Source organism: Anser cygnoides, chromosome 2 (genome assembly GCF_040182565.1).
Source record: "Anser cygnoides isolate HZ-2024a breed goose chromosome 2, Taihu_goose_T2T_genome, whole genome shotgun sequence".
In the NCBI taxonomy this organism is placed as follows: domain Eukaryota; kingdom Metazoa; phylum Chordata; class Aves; order Anseriformes; family Anatidae; genus Anser; species Anser cygnoides.
Genome location: NC_089874.1, coordinates 6,433,324 through 6,450,688, shown reverse-complemented (window position 1 = coordinate 6,450,688; position 17,365 = coordinate 6,433,324). Strand labels below are relative to the sequence as shown.

Sequence of the window (17,365 nt, the reverse complement as noted above, 5' to 3'; positions counted from 1 at the left end):
ATGGGACCAATGTGCTGAAGAGACTCAGACAGGAAAAGCAGATTTTGATTTCTTGGTCTCTCATGAGCTTAAACAAGGCATCAGGTCAACTTTGCAAAGGTACTTTGGTGGATAAATCCCTTTTGACATCAGCAGAAATTCAGATATCCAGCCTCTGTCCACAGCAAGTTCCCTGCTGTCACTTACAGCACTTTCTGACCTTAGCGAGGTGTTGCAATGACAAATATGATAGCAAAATGCCATGGTGGTAATGGGGACCACAGAAGGATCTCTGCTGGCAAAACCTTGGCATTTTTAGTCTTCTTAGCAACATTAAATTGCTGTAGCAAAAGAGTATTGTTGTTAGTAACAGATAGATTGGTCTTTCCCATTTAAAAAGCACCACATCCATTACCTTGTGTTGGGTAGGAACTTAAAACTATGATGAGAGGACAACCTGGTAGCCAGGAGTTATTCTTTTCCAGGCTGGCCATTCAGCCTTACGTCAGATACTTCAACTCAAGTGTCAAAACATTTGCTGATGAGAATAACCCTTAGAAACTACTTTATTTCCAAAAAGCAAGCTTTTTACCCTGCATTTAATCCGTGTGTTGTATAGAAAGAGACATTGCTGTGGAGTTTTATAGTCCCATCATAAGATGATAAATCACAGGCCAGCTGCTTCCTTAGCTGAAAGGTGGCTGAGGTCACGGACACGTCTCGAAGCACACAACAACTGCTCAGAAGTGACAAGGGAGGAGATCTCACTCTGGTGATGTAATGCAATGCTATTGCAAGTAGAAATAATATTTAGGCAAGGCATGTGGGGAAGGAAAGAGGGTGAGTGCCAAGGTTACGCAGACAGCAGATCCTGTTAATTCAAGGTGGCATAACTGAGGCGCTCAAGCTACATGTGATTTGCAAGGAGATCAAGTGCAAGTCCCAGGATGCCGGGATTCCCATGTAGCTGGAAGTGGGGATGTGCTGGCAGCTGGCTCTGCCAGGAGGGAGCAAGCTGCTAAGTCTGCCGTGCTCTTCCCGGCATTTTCTGTAAGTTTATATTAGCCCACATCCCTGCTACGGAGCAGCAGAGCTGTAGGGAGCTGTAGGTTGTCACTGTCATCGTTCATATATGAACCACTCCCAGAGCTGCCTTTTCTCCCCCATCTCTGAGATGTTTGGAAGGTGTAAGTTCTTGGCTGTATGAGGTTTTGGTATGGGACTAGCAGGACAGGAAACCCTTAATGCAAATGTAATGTGACAGTAATGCAAGTAACTACGTGTCGTCTAAATACTTCCATCACACAGACCTGTACTCCCACTGTATTCTGGAATTCAGAGAAATTCTGGGCTGAGCTGAAATACATTAAATCAATTGAATTGCTTGAGAAGAGCATAATGCTAGGAGAAGATGCGACTGTAAGGACCGGCTCTCTACCTCTTTGTGGGTCAGGTACTGCTCCAGCAAAGGAAAGTTTTATCCCTCTAAGCACTTTAATCCAAAAAAAACAGAAAATTGTGGCAAAGGATATAAAGTTATCATGTTAGTCAGAACTTTTTCCTAAAAACAGTACAGAGATAGTAATGTGTGTGAGTTGGGTATTTTTTAGGAAGTAGCTCCACGGAACAGAGTTCGGGTACCAGATCTGTGGTACCAGGATCCCTGAGCCCAACGTCCCCCCCTGGCAGCTCTGCTTGGAAATGCCCATGCAATATATTCCCACCAGCAGGACAGGACACTGGGGGCTATCAGCTGCATCTCTTAGCAGTGCTGCCAGAAACCTCTTACACCATTTCTCACCCCACAACCCATGTGGTCACTGCCACCTTGCAGACGTCTGGTCCACACTCCGTGCTGTTATGCAGGCTACCTCATGCTCAATTCAACTTGGCATCAGGTGGACCCAAGACTTGGACTCAGATCCCTCATTTATCAATTGAACAGCCTAATGAGTAGGGTGTTCACAACTTAAGTGTGGATTTCTCATGTTAAGTAGAAATCCCCCTTTGTACTAGAGATAACCACTGCTTCTAGCAAAAGAAACTTTCCACAAGACTACCTTGTTCTCATACATACTTCAGAATATTTTGAAAAATCTGGATTTTTCTGACTTAAGACTTTTGTCTAAAAACTCTTCTCTCTTTTCTCCTAAATTACTTCCAAGATTCATACTTGGTGTTTTAGACACTTAGGTAAAGGCCTCCGCTCAGCTAGCCATAGACTTCACAAGCAGGACTGGAATAGGTTAATGTCTTCCAGCAAGTGGTTCTCCCCCCCGTAAGACAGTTGGATAAAACATTCCTGGGAGAAGTCTGCTTCTGTTCTTCAAGTACACAGTGAGCTAACATGATTACCTGAGCCCAGGCATAGCTAAAATCAGGGAATCATCTTCAAATGAAATACTAATGAGCAGGGCAGCATAAGACCTTAAGTTATTTCATTTGTGATGGAAAATAGTTTTTAAATGGTAAAAACAGGCTATTGCTGATATAGTCAGCTTTCATCTGATAATCTACAGGTACAGAGAGGTATATTTAAAGACAGAAAGGCAGCTAGGACCACTAATCTTTTTTTTTTTTTTTTTTAAATGCTCTTTGATGGCAATTTCATGCAATTCTGCTCTGAAAAAAGAAAAAAAAAAGTCCTAGTTACTGACAGTAATACCTTGAAAAATCCAAAATAGCCTCTCAGATGAGTCAGCCCAAAATCACAGCGCTATTAAATCCCATGCTTTTGATTGGGCCCAATTCAGAAATGTTTAGACCAGATTCTGATACAATTACTAATGTCAAGTAGCACTTCCGTGAATAATCATGCTGGTTGCAATTCAGATGAAATGCTATTTTTAACTACTCATAAATCAAACAGAAGAAAAGAAATCTGAAAGAAAAAGAAAACTGACCATAAATAGGTTTTTAATGTACAAAGTTCTATTTCCATTTTGAATTTTATATTTTCCCTCAGTGACTGCTCTTTAATACCTGTGCTTTCCTGGACTGTCTAGTAATGCTGGTAGCCTACTGTTCGGTGACCTTGACCCAAGCTTAAATGATGAATTGGAAGCTTTACATAACACGACAAAAAAGTTTACTTGGCCTTAGTCCATGTTCCAAGAGTTGTTGATGGTGGATTTCTGTTTGTTTGTTTGTTTGTTTTCACATTTCCATGAAATCAAAATATTAGAAACATTCCAGTGTGTTCTAGGCATGATCTGGTGAGGGTCTGAGCAATCATAACTCCAGCTGACTTCTACAAGGCAGGTGGTCAACAGACTCCAGCTCTGGGTCTAGAAAGCTATTTACTTGATCCATATGAAGAAGACTATTCATTAACATCTTTTAACACAGCAAGTGTCAAGACATGAATAAACCCTTTGGCATTTCTTATAACAGCATTACTCATGCTGCCTAGTCTAATAGATCTGTGCTATCCCCCTGAAATCAATGCTATTAGGGAACTATATAGGGTTGCACAGAAGAAGCTGAATACCTCATGATTTGGTCAGGACTTAGTTTTGCCACCCTAATTCATAGTGGGCTACATGTTTTTGGAGAGCAAAATGATTCATTTCCATTACAGCATTTTGGATAGTATATGTCTGCTCAAGAGAAACACAGAACAGCAGAAAAAGTCCCCCTCAAAAGGTCAAGCTATTTGCTGGCAAATCAGTGAAACTGTACTGAGCTCCATTAGTGGTCACTTTGCCCAAGAACAGTGATTGTTTTCAATTCTCGTTTCAACGTTACGTACCATTTCTCATGAAAAAGAGACCCATTTACCAAGAAACCTTTCTAAATGCATTGGTTACCATGATATTATTTATTATTGTTTGCTTCTCAAAACAAGGGAATTGTTCCCTTCAGTCAGTGGGGTGTCCTATGGCATGACCACAAACTGCAGATTAAAATGGGTCCTATACTGCATCTTCCACTGCAGGTGTGACAGAGAAAGCTCTTACATAAGCATCTGTCACAACAATGACAAATTAAAAAAAAAAAAAAATTAATTTATGGTGTATTCTGTGTAAATATTCCTTTAGCTCTGCACTCACATTTTCTAGCCTGCTGCATTATAATCATGGAGCTGTTAGACCTGATTGCATTACCTTGGTGCATTAGGAGAAAAATCTCCCTGTAAATGTGGGAGCTATGCTGCAATAACTTTCTCCTGCATGCACAATAGCCAGACTACTTATTTCAAGTTTATGAGCAAAGCCTCTACAAATCCACTGCTTGTTCATACCGATATATACATTTAAATTTGCATTAAATTGTTAGATATGTTTTGGCTGGATTGGGCTCCATATTCTCTTCAGTAAACCTGGAAGACCAATTAATTTCTTGCATAGTGTGGAGCAGTAAGTCTGGTACCTTGTGTTTAAACTACAATAATTTCATAGCTACTGTTTCAGAGAAGATCCCAATTATTAGGGTATTCATTTTTAGAACAAAACAATATTTTGCTTAGCTTTGAATGTTGGTTATGATATTGCTTGGTTTGACACAAAGAAAATACAGCTTCCTTAGCATAAATTCAAGCAAGGAAGTATTCATAACTCAGTTTTAAGACACATATCTGTCAAGCTGGGTTTCTAATGACCAGCCTGACTAGCTGTGCATTGCTCAAGCAAGAAGGCAAGTCTGGCTTGGAGGGCACACGTATCTGCTGGCCCTCCTATCTGCTCCCTTTCTCATCCTCTGGCCCCACCAATTCTCTTGTGTGCATGTCTGGGTTTTATGCTGTGCAGCTCTAGGGCTAACACAAAAGAGATTTGCTATCGCTGTCTCCAGCATTTGGGTGCCTGAGATACACGTGGAGATTTAAGTCTTTCCTTGTGTACTACAACCGGGAGCTGCAACGACACAGCTTCTGACAAAGCCACAGTCTGCCAGGTGTTTTCACTCTTCCAAAGTCTTTACAAGGATATGATTCTTGTTTATCCACTGCTACTCTCCTCAAAACATACCCTCCTGGAGGTCACTGCAACTAACAGTGTGATGCCTTGAAGCAAAGGCAGTGGGCAGCCTGGTCCACCAGTGCTGTGAGCCCTGCTCTGAGCAGCGGGTTGGACAAGTTGAATCTGGAGGTCCTGTCCACCCCGACTTACTCTTTTTCTGCACAAGTGATGGGACGATAAGTGTTTTCTGAGGTCTGAGAACTCTTTACAACAAAATACTAGCATGCCCTTCCTGACCGAAAAATACCCTGTATCTCAGGTATTACGGCTAGAGAAAAGAGACTTTCGAACTTAGGTTTGTTCCATATATATATATATATATATACATATATATATATATATTTTTTTTTTTCTAGGATGACACTTAACATGTTTTGCTGGGCTTTGTTTGGTTTTACTCAGCTTTCAAACCTCATCTGGTGGCACAGCCCACAGCTCAGTCTAGATGTGTTCAGTTTAGCGGTCTGTTGGAGCTCCTCTTGGCTTTTGCATTTCTGTACGGCTGCTAAGAGCTGCTGGGGAGGGCATGACGCAGACCCCACCATTAACCAGAATAACTTCAGCGCTTTCCAGCTGCGATAAATGCTCCTACACGGTCACATGAAAACCTGGTTGTGGGCGTCCTGGGCGTCACGAGTTGCGATCAACCGTGTGTTGATCAAGGTTGCTCATTCTCGCGCAACCATCTGACCATATCCCTTTGCCAGCGGGCCGTGCCCGGGGAATTACGCTTGAGGGCTTGGTGAAAACTTTCTCCTATTAGGGTCTGGGAGAGAGGTGTATGCTGCGGCCAGGGGCTCTCTTTGGATGACCTTCTGCGGGACACAGAAGATAATGTCCAAACAGACAACAATTTTTGGTGCGGAATGCATACCAATGGAGGTAACAGCACTGGAGTGTTGCAAGGCATCTGGAGGGAAAAATACCCAAATAGCTGGCATTGCCTAGATGTTGCTTTCCCATCAACTGGCAACAAGAATGATCTCTCCATTTCTATCAGGTTTTTCCCAGCAATACTTGACCTTGAGCTGTGACCCTACCTTGACTCCACATTTCCTGACCCAACAATATTCCCAGTTCAGCCTAATCAAAGCTATTTTGAGATGATAACGAATTAACAAGTCTCCCCAAGAAAAACGACCTATGGCTAATCTGGGTCACCCAACTCCGGGAAAACTCTGACCTCAGCAAACTTTCAGCAACTATTTCCAGAACGTGTATTATCTTTGTGCCTTTGTTATCTGAAAAAGGGGGCTGAATCTGGAACATATTTGTCCAGGACACAGCCTATGCTGAATGTGTTTAGAAATGTTATAGTTTGCATTTAGATAGCTGGTGAGCTAACAAGGTAAGAACTTAACTCTCCCTCTCACCTCTCTTCATTTTACCTAATATTCTTTCACAAATATTAGCTGGCCATTCTTCCGAATATTCCAAATATTGTATCTCTTTATTAGAAGATGGCAAAGGCAACACTAGATAAAATAGCCCAGTGCTTGCCCTTCAATAATTCCATTTTAGTACTTTTATAACCTTGTCATGTCTTAGCTAAATAGACTGGTTTTGTTTTGCTTTGCTTCATTTTGTTTTTAACCAGACTGAAGTGATAGCTGCATTAGGCTTAATTGCGATGCTAACTTTGAGGGAAAATATTGGAAGGCATTTAATAAACAAAGATTATGGGAAAATACTGTGGTTTTCTCCATAAATACAAACGAGTCCTAATGTCATTGCAATAAAAGTAATTTGGACTTTCAGTTTATGTCCCTCTGACTTGAAGTTCAATGAGGGAACACTCACGTGCCAAGTTTACGCATTTTTGCCAAATCCATGAGCAATACAATCACATTTAGCCTACACAGTAGCCTCTGAAAAATCCGCATGGACGCATTTTGCGTGGAAAGCAGAGCAGATGTACTGGGGATGCCATTGCCTGCAACAGCTTCCCCAGTGCCCCCAGCCACCATGCACAGGATCAAGGGCTGGGAGCAGCTTCTGCTTCAGTTCCCCTTTTAGTGCCCAAGGCTCAGCTGGCCGTAGCCTGGGAGAAGAGGAGGACACCCTGATTTCAGCAGAGGCTGGTGAGGAACTAGGAGAGGAGAGGAATAAAAGGCAGCAGCAGCCGTGTTGTGCTCAGGGGGAAGGGATCAGGAGCCAGAAGGATGGATGTGATCAAGGGTAAGCCTGGGGTTCATCCCAAAGCTCAATTTCTACATTTCTCTGTGGTCAGGATGACAGGTGGGCTTCAAAACTAGGTTAATGCTTCCAATGATCCACCTCTTGCCACTGCTACCCCACGTCCCATTGACATTGGTTTCCAGAAAAATGTCTGCGTATTGGCGTGGGTCTGCACGATGGAGATTCGGGCAGTTCTGGTTATTTCAAGAAAGAGAAAATTACAGAATGCAGCTGTGCTGGGAATGACCCAGGGCTGTGCACTGAATGAAGTGATGGGCAGAACGATCCAAGCCTTATTTGTTTTAAAAAATGGAAGGTGATCCTGGCCAACCACAGTTTCATCATTTGTAAACTGTCTGGCATGTGACTGGCACTGATCTTATAATACAGGCTTGTTTGTACAATTATATAACATAATTTCTCACTTTGCAGTGCACAACATAGATTGCTGCTCACTGGTCTCATTAAGAAATATATTATGAAAGAATGAAAACACCAGATCTAATCTCTAAATATTATTGTCTCGGCCAGAACAGTTACAGCACAGTACCATGCCTTCTTCAGTCAACTGCATTAATTTTTGGCTACTGCGTTTAAGCAAAGCTGCCAAAAAAATGTTTAGATCCTAGGGACATTTGTAAGCCCTGCAGGGCTCCCTTACCTCATTCAATCATCTTTCTCACACATATAGAGCTGCACATTTTTGCTGACTTCAGGGGCATTCGTATACCCAGTAAATCATTTCTGTCTGATCCCATCTGAGCAGCTCTGTTTTTATTTATAATAACCCTTGAATTTTCAAGGGAATATGCTAACATTCAGCTAACCCTATTTTTCCTAACCCAGATTTAAAGGAAAATGAGGAATCTTACTGAGATAATATTTTGAACAGAGCTCACTCAGAAGAAAAAAACTTAGAATGTTATTTTCCTTTCAAACGTAGCTAAAATAGATCTTTTTGTGCAGCTGGGTTTCAAATCCGTTTTGGGGTAGCATGGTGTCAAAATTTAATAAAATACTGGCTTATTGGGTTATTAAAATAGTTATCTAAATATGAGTTGTTATCTGAAATAATTAAATAAAATGCCCCAGCATATTACATCCCGGGTCAAATTAATGTTACTGGACATGCTTATCTTCATGCCTTTTAAAATAAATGAAATAGAGTCCCTGGGACTCGTGAGCACTGCAGACAGTTTATATTAACTGCCTATATACACCTAAGCTATAGAAACATCCCGAAATCATTAGTTCTCTACCAAGTCTGATTATGCACATATTTTGGAAGACAAAAATTATCATTGGCCAAATCAGAAATATCAACCTTATTATTATTATTATTATTATTATTATTATCATTATAAAACTCAATAGCACAAATTTTGATGAAAATAAGCCTAACATGTTAGAAGCTACACAGGAATTTTGAGCATGCATCTGGCTTATCTTGCCTTGGAAATCCAAAGACTAATGTTAACAAGTGATTCTGGAGCATTACTGTATCTAAGAAATGGAGTGCATCCAGTGAAATACTATTGCAAGCGGCCAGAGCAACTTAGAGTGAACGCGGAGGCATGTTTGATAAGAGGACAGGAGGTTTCTCGCCTCAGCATTGCAGTGAAATATGCAGGCCCTTACCTTCGGGGAAGCAATCTTCAGGCTCCATCAGCTCCTCAGCAAACTCAGGGATCTGCTCCAGCAGTTCTGCGGGATTTGTCAAATCCACTGTGCTGCCTTCAGAAAGACTGATTTCATCAAGCTTGTTGTCAACAAGAGCAAAGATGAGGAAAACAAATTGATCAATTGCCCCGAAGGAAGTAGCTGAGTTTTTATTCCACTAACCAATATCCCAGCCAAAGCAGACATGACAGCAAGATTGCCATGCACTTCACACGGTGCCCACTCCTCAAGTGACAGCTCTGCCTATGCCGTGGTGAACTAATGGTTGACCCACCACCAACAAAAAAAGTAACAAACAATTCTTTCTTTAAAAAAAAATAATAAAAAGGAACAACCTAAGAAATACAGTGAACAGCCATTGAATATTAATGGTAGGTGGAAGCTTGGAACAACTGAGCCACTCATTTTTTTATTTTTTTTTTTTTTTAAGATTTCAAGGTTTGTATGTCCTACCCTCATATATGATGAAATCAAACAGGGGGACCAGAAGTGGAACCTAGCTCCTGAAATGCTGGAGGATGAAGGACCTGTGTTGGGTTCCTGTCTCTGGAACCTCATTCCCGAGGCTCCCCACCCACAGCTGGTGCATAAAAACTGCACCTTGTTGGTTAGGTCCATGTCCTGTTCCCTGCTGCCCCAGCTTCTCCTCTGAGATGAGCAGAAGTCCTTCTCTCACCATTGCATAAGCCACCCAAATATGAAATAGAAATTTCATAACATGTCTAGGCTTTCTTTTGACATAAAACATTTTCTTTAGAAGAAAACAAGATTTGTCTTCAAAATTTTATATAAGTAGCCAAAATAAAACATTTATTTTGTGTGAATCCAAAACTATATTTTTCTTGATTATTTAGTTTGGCCATTATAGTGGAAGGTATAATATTTACACAGCCCTGCATTTGTTTCTGACTGTGTAGGAGAGATATCTGGCACAAGCAGGCAACATCAAAGGTAGGATCTCCTATGGATCATGTCAATACAAAATGGCTTGACAAGAGTCAGGACAAGTAGCTTATTTGCAAACTCTCTTATTCTCTTTCCTGAGCACCTACTGAAACCTTTTTGTGCTTTATCTTGCAATACTATTCTCTCCATTTAAAAAATGAGGACAGTAATACTTACCCATGCTTTTAAACAACCTGTGAGATAGTTATACGAAAGATGGCATGTACACATAAATTATTATTTTCATGAAGATGGAGTTAGAGAATAGGTACAGCTTTATATATATTATTAATGTGAAAATGGACCCCTTGTTTTCCAGCATACAAAGGCAATGCAAAATTTATAGCTGAATTCAGAGAAATGCTGAACCTGGGGTAAAATGGGCAAGACTGAACATTCCAGCAATGCTTGTAAGAGGGGATGGAAGCTACTTCTTTGCAATTAGCTGCAGCATCCCAAAGGTCATAGTCTTGGCTAGGGTTTTTAATGCTCTACTCAGAAGGACTGCAAACAATTGAGAAGAGACCATTTAAAAAGAGAGTCAGAACAGAAAGCACAGGCCAACGGCATGGATAAAGCTTCTAAAAAATCCATATTCAGAATGCAGCTGTCATACAGAGAATAGCCTATTTTCTACAGCCTACAAACGGTATATGATGGTGGCAAAGATGTTGTACCAAGTTTTTTGCACAATCAGAACTTTCTGATACTGTTCATTAGGGAATGCATTTAGTCATTATTTGTTCTGTTATGAAGACGTCAAAACACACATCACTGAAATAATCCTAAATCATATACAGCTGCAGGATGTAGAAAATAGGAGTTCCAATGAAAAAAGAAGCCTCGTTGGATATAATTCTTACCAACAGAGAGAAATCAAAGAAAACTGTGAGAACAACGTCAGCTTGATAGCATTGTCAATGAGAGTGCTGTATTTAGCAGAGACAGGTTACGAAATTCAGAGAACACAATTGCAGAACACAGTGCAATTATATTAGACCACAGGAAAAACATCTTAAAGAATCAAGAATGCTCAAGAGTTATTTATCAGGAGGAGTTTTCAAAAAATATTAGAATCCATCAGTGTCAAAGGGAGATAGGGAACATGCAAGGCAAAACAGACAGGATTTCTTTTGAAAAGCCTTCAAGGAAGAAGAGGGAGTGAACATGGATTCAGAAAACACTAGACAAAGCTTTGAGGGTATGAATACGGACTAGAAAAAGAATGAACCACACATATGACAGAGGAGGGAAAGATTAGGAAAGCTTGTAGGAAAAGAAGCAAAGGTTACTCTTTGCCATAAAGGTTAAAAGGATTAACGTTTTCATGAACTCGGTAATGGAAAGAAAAGAGCAAGAGACGTAATAGCAATTGATGAGGGAGATGTGACTAATCAAAATTCAGTTGCCTCAGAAAATAAACCCTTTTTAAAAGAATCCAACAAGGCGATCAATAAAAAGGGAGTGAGAGCTTGTTAGAACTAGAGGAAATGTAAGCAGAGAAATATCTAGAAAACCTGAAACAAACGCAAATCAGCAGATCCAGCCAACGCACATTGTAGGGCATACAGGGATCTGAAACACTAAGGTAACACACCATTAGCAATCAATACTTAATGATCATGGAAAACTGGAAAGAGCCCAGGAGAGCAGCAATAAGTAAACACAACACCGAGTTTAGAGAAGAGGAAAAGGGAATAATCATGGGAACCACAGATCACTAAACTCTTGCTGTAGTTTGTGATTAAAGTGAATTAAACAAACTCAGTGGAGAAAAGGCGAGTACTTTCTTGGAGGCCAGCTGAGCGAAAAGGCATGGAGCCATAAAGACACCGAGGCAGCTCTCCTGTCTGCCACGGGTGCCGTGCACAAACAGGGAACAAGGAGGCCAAAAGACAAAAAGGACGAATACAGAATGTACTCTTTCTTTCTTGGAATAAGTGAGTGGAGGAGATATGCCAGGCAGAGACAACATCAGGAGCCTCTTTGGGAGACCTCCCACTTGAGCGCAAATTCATGCTGCAGAGGGTAGTTTTTAATGTGTTTCTGAGTGGTCTGCTCTGTCTTAAGTAGCTGGACAGGGCTTTTGTGTCTTGTGTCAGACACCACTTGTGTCTCTAATAGTGGCAAATTGATCTGAATGCTCTTTTTTTTTTTTTTTTTTTTTCAAGAAGCCTGCAGCAGTGAGAAGCTGAAATCTCATTGAAAGTTGATGTTTGCTAAAGGTTTAACTCTCTTATCTTTCTCCCTCTCTCCCTTCCCTTTGAAGATCACAGCCTTAATCTACCAAGCTGACAGACGATACATAAATCTTAATAAAATACCTATATTTCTATTATAGAAAAGCCTACTTTTGAAATAAAGTGTAATTGGCTCTGATTCACCCATTGCTGTATGGAGAAAAGCCATCCTAAGGACCCAAATGTAACAAAAACTTTGTCTTCAGAGGAAGATACATGTAAGGATTAGAGTCAGCATTATCTTCACTAAAGATACAGAAGAGATACTGACCAATATAATTCTTATATTGGCAGATAACATTAAATTGAAGAGAGTATTGAAACCAAGGAGAAAGGAAGTGAGAAGTGAAACATGGAGAGAATATAGGAAAATGAGAATTGACTCAAAACACTACAAAAGAAATAGTTCAGGAAAAATTTCAATGGAAATCGTGGAAACTTGTAACGACAAATCACCTGGGGTAATATTAAAAAAAAATAGACATGATTTTGTCGTGGAATATAAAGATGCAGAAATCCTATATGAAAGTATTGTGTCTATATGCTGAGATAGTACTTCTCTTTATAGTTCTGTGGAAATTTCATTTGGAGTACTGTGTTTAGTTCTTGGTAAAACAATTCCAAAGAGGAAAAAATGAGGGAGTTGAAAAAAAAAAAAAAAAGGTAAAAGGAGGAACAATGGCATGTGACTTTAGGGAGTTAACGAAATGCAAAAGGAAGCTAATAACAGTCTATTAAATCAAGTGACATTAATTCATAAAAACAGAATGACAGATAAAATCAGTAAAAGAAAGTAATAAAATTGTATTTTAAAAGGAAAAGAAAATAGGCTGATTATTAAGGCAATACACCCAGCCATGAGATTTTTTTTTTCTAGCTGAGCAAACTGTTCCCTTTGATAAATGAAGAAGTCTAAGTTGCCTGATACGTTTAAAAGTAGATTCCACAAGGCTGTACAAAATATTTTATGGGGCAATGTTTTGGCAAAGAAATTAACTGGTATGTTCTCTGAGGTCTTATCCACCTGCGACACCAACAATTTTATTTCTATGGTGTCTTTCTGTTGATTTATATGGGATGAATTTTTAATCATATAATGTATCCTTTACTGCCATCAACAGTGTTTTATTCAGAACACATTCAGTGCTTCCTGTGAGCGACTGAATAACTCAAAGCCCTGTCTCTTGGGCATACCAAATCCGTTAAGTTACTTCCTTGCAGTTGCTGGCTTTATTTGGCTACTCCCGGGTTCTTGGGCATTCATCAAAAAGATTACCATGTCCTTTTGTGTCGGCAGAAAGATTACTTCTGAACAGAAGGACTGTAAGTATGTAATGTCCACACAAGATTTACCCTTCAAAAATAGCATCCTTTGGGCTTTGCTCTTTCATGTTGGTATTCATAGCCTCATGTGAACTTCCGTTTGATTTCAAGTCATCCCTGGATTATTGCCATATTCCTCCACCTCTCTTTAAGAAGCCACAAATAGAATCAATTATAGTCTGCTATAGAAAGGTGACATTTGTGTTCCAGGACCTTTTGAAAGTTGAGGGAGGAAATGGGGATTATTTCTTTATCACGATGTTGCTGAATATATCAGAGCTAGAATGTTCCCTTCTTATCATGACATTTCATTACAGCACTAAGAAAGGACATAGTTCTCAGGCCTTCATGCTAATATAACAGGATTTTTATATCTTACTAATATGGTTAAACATGAAGGATACCAAATCCCCTGTGAGAAAAAATTCCTGAGATGGTCTTCTAATCCCTTCTTGTTGTAATTCATCTCATTATTTTAAAATCTAATGTTTCTTTTGGGTAAGTATATATATATATATATATGTATACATTTTTTTTCCCCTGAGATTGGGAGATTGGGATATCAGATGCTTGAAGTCTCCTTCCTCTAAAGTACAGGACCTTTTCTTTCTGAAGATGAAGTTCAATATGCCAAGAAGTATTCTGGTGAGGATTGCCCCTGACAGAACCACTTCATGGCTAGAGAATTTCAGGTGAATATCAGTGGAGTTTAGGTCACCTAAGTGTAGATCTCCACAGCTCAGCTAGTTACCCTGGGCTCCCTTCATAGTCACTCGATAGAAACAGGTACTTTAAAATATGATTCATCTGACCTAATTTAAATGTTGATTTCAGGAGGAGATGAGACACTTTTACCTAACTATATTGGCTCCTGATCTTTGTTGACTATAAAAGGGGCCTCAGATGACACGTCTAGATGCAGATGTCTACAGTTAGTTCAGTAAATTCCACCCCATGTGACACTAAGAATCAGCAGGCCTGGATAAGGTGAGGTCTGGCTCTGCAGCAGCCCTGTTTCCATTGACCTGTCAAGATTTCTGCATGGGATTGCTCCTGCTGGGCACGAGTTCGTCAGCAGTTTTACAGTAGAACTGGGAAAGGAGTGATGATAATATTAAGTCATTCTTTCCCTTTCATTAATTCAAACTCCCCAGACTACCACTGGTTCCAGTCTCAAGCTGCTATGGACTTCCCCAAACTCCCAGGACATGGCTCAAAACCTCCAGTTTCTGATTTCAAAGATCACTCTCCAATAATAAATGCAACATTCTATCAATAAAAAACTAAATCCAAATGGGGAAAAAAATCTCAACAAGTCATCAAGTGGGATACAGGGAATTTAAAACCTGCAGTCACTCAGCGTAAAATACAAAATGATGCATTTTTGGTATTCATGTTTTTAAAGACAACATAATCCTAGAAATTGAAAATAAAAGTCAACGTAGTCTACATATTGAGAAACAAAGAGCGATCCACACTTTGGCCAACAATAACCGAATGATACCAAGGCTTGCCATATAATTAGTAATTTCATGTCAGCTACTTAAATTCTTGCACCTCTCTTGGGTCTACGGTGCTAACAGGAAAAGAAATGGTAATCTGCTACAGAGAACAGGTGCCCTCCAGTGAACTCCAGGTACAGATCTGCCAAGTCAGCAGACGCCATTCTTGGAGCTACTTTTCAAGGGCTAAGCACACGCACATTTTCTCCTAAAATAAGACAGTAACATTACAGATTTTTTTTTTCCAAAGCCTCATAAAATCCCATCTTAATTTGTAATGCACATTTTCCAAGCTTTCCAATTATTTTTATAACAACAAAATCCTTTCTCCTTTAGTAAAACTGTAATACCTACTGTGTGCTTCTGCTTCCGTGCCAGTTGACAAACACATATTTTTCCAAGCCCCAACCCCCCATAAAAATTGGTGGCATGCACTATGGAGCTCGTGTGATGAATTGCATGCAGTATCAGGTAGGAAATTGGTTTCTGTTACCTCTTTTTGCCCTACTGGAGGTGGTGGCTCAGCCTTCAACTGCTTATCCATGTGCAACTCACTTAACTCTTCACAAATCTCAGAGTTCTGACTCCGGGCGCCTGGGCTTTGACATCGCTGCCCCCTCAGCTGCAGCTGCTTTTCCTGCTGGAAATAATCCTAGATGGGTTTATTTTCTTTTTCTTTGATAGCATGCTTATTTCTTATGGAGAACTCCCCAGCTAGAAGAGAAAATAGCCTGAACTATACTTGTCAGGGGATGACATCTTAAGGAAAAATGGCAAGCAACAAGATTACACAAGCTTATGCTGTAATTTTTCAGGTTTAGCAACTGGATATGTCAAGATAACTGTCTGTAAAACCGGAAATTACAGATAGACCAGATTATTATTTTTGAGCTGTTGTTGTGGGAGGGTGGGAGGAAATTTCCTTGTGTTCTCCACTTTCCATCCAGTTTGGCGACACAGGTTCTTCCAGAGACCAGGGGCACAGAAGAGGGCTTGCAGTTCAGACAACGGGTTGTGCTTTGTTTTTGGTTTTGTGCAACTTGAGGGGTGTGCTCTGAAGCCAGGTGACTGGGCGATATTCAGCATCACAGATGGGAGAAAGGCACCAGTGCAACACCCAGCACCCTACCATGGGGCTGCTCCAAACGGCGTAGAAAAAACTCACCCTAAGAAGACAAGCTACACGTGGAAGGGAAGGAAAATGCCAAGTTTGTAGGAAGAGATAAAAGGTATCTAAAAGTAGATGTGAAAAAAACCTGCAGGTAAACACGGAAACGCGTGCGGCGCCTATTCAGCAAAGCACTGCAGACTACTTTGCACCCACTGATATCAGCGGGACTTAACCGCAGGTTGAAAGGAGAGCACGTCCTTAAGTACTGCACTAAAGAGGGATGCGCTGCGGAATCAGAGCAATATTTTTTCCTGCAAACACGTCTGACTAGCTCCAGTGCCTGCCAGTACAAGCGGTGCCATTAAATCCAGCCACGCCGTCCTGGGGCGATGCTTATTGCCTCTGAGCTCTCCAGAAGGGCTGCCAGGACTAATGGCAGAGGAGAGCGTGTTTGCATGGTTGGCCCCTGCATCTGGAGCCCAGGTTCGCTGCTGGTGTAAATCAGTTCGGTTTTATTGATTCACCTGCAAGAGGGGTTGCTCTGAAAACTCCACAGCTCATCACAGCACTACCATCGTTCATGCCATTACTAATGCTGCTACTAAAATATTAATAAAACTCAAGCTGATTTCAAAGGGTTGTGCTGAATTGCTTAGAGAAGGACTTCCATGCTGAGAAAAAAATTACAAGCATAACAGGATTTCAACAGTAATTATTTAAACCTATTTATCTTTCACTTGTCCACCTTTTTTTTTTTTCCCTTGGCTTGAGTGACATTCAACATTATTCAAGTATTAAGTGAGTTTCCCTTCCCCAGGGAGCCGCAGCCTACCTGCCTCAGTTCTAAAGCCACATCACCACAGGAAGTCCCTCAAGAGGTACCAGCAGCAGAAAAACACTTTATTCCAAATATAACTATCTGAGAGAACAGATGACACAAAGGAAGCAGTTGGTTAAGCAAATTGCTCTCTCTGTATAAATACTTTCGGACTGTCAGGTTTGTACCAATCCTTTCAAATGTTGTTCTGCGTTTCTAGCAAATTAATTCAAAATCAAATTACTTGTTTCCTGCTTCAGAGGGCATGTGGTCTAAAATATAATCTAGCTTTAATAAATTAAAGTATGCATGTGCAAGCCTGTACCCTCTGCATGAGAATGTATTACATGCAATTTCTAGGCACAGTTTAGCACCGATCTTCACAAGCTGGAGAGTATTCCGTAATCACTGAGCCCCTGCCAAAAAGTAGCACTTCTTAAAGAGCATCTTTGGAAATACTGTAATACTCAGGAGAGACGCTAGCATGGAAAGCACAGTATACTCAAATAAGGTGCTCAGCCATACAAAATTTGTGTTTTTTCTTCCTTTATGCAATGTGCATACAACTTAGTACCAAGTAATCTTAATGGCAGGGTATCAGTTATAGCACTAAAACAACAGGAACAATCGTG

At 40.4% G+C, this 17,365-nt stretch overlaps 1 protein-coding gene across 1 annotated transcript in view; it reads right to left on the bottom strand.

Moving 5' to 3' along the window:
* LOC106036851 (sodium channel protein type 5 subunit alpha-like) overlaps window positions 1-17,365 on the bottom strand; it is a 193,531-nt gene that overhangs the window by 39,955 nt on the left and 136,211 nt on the right. The window contains 2 exon segments of the mRNA XM_066991437.1: window positions 8,754-8,874; window positions 15,299-15,457. Coding sequence (XP_066847538.1) covers window positions 8,754-8,874; window positions 15,299-15,457 — 280 coding nt within the window.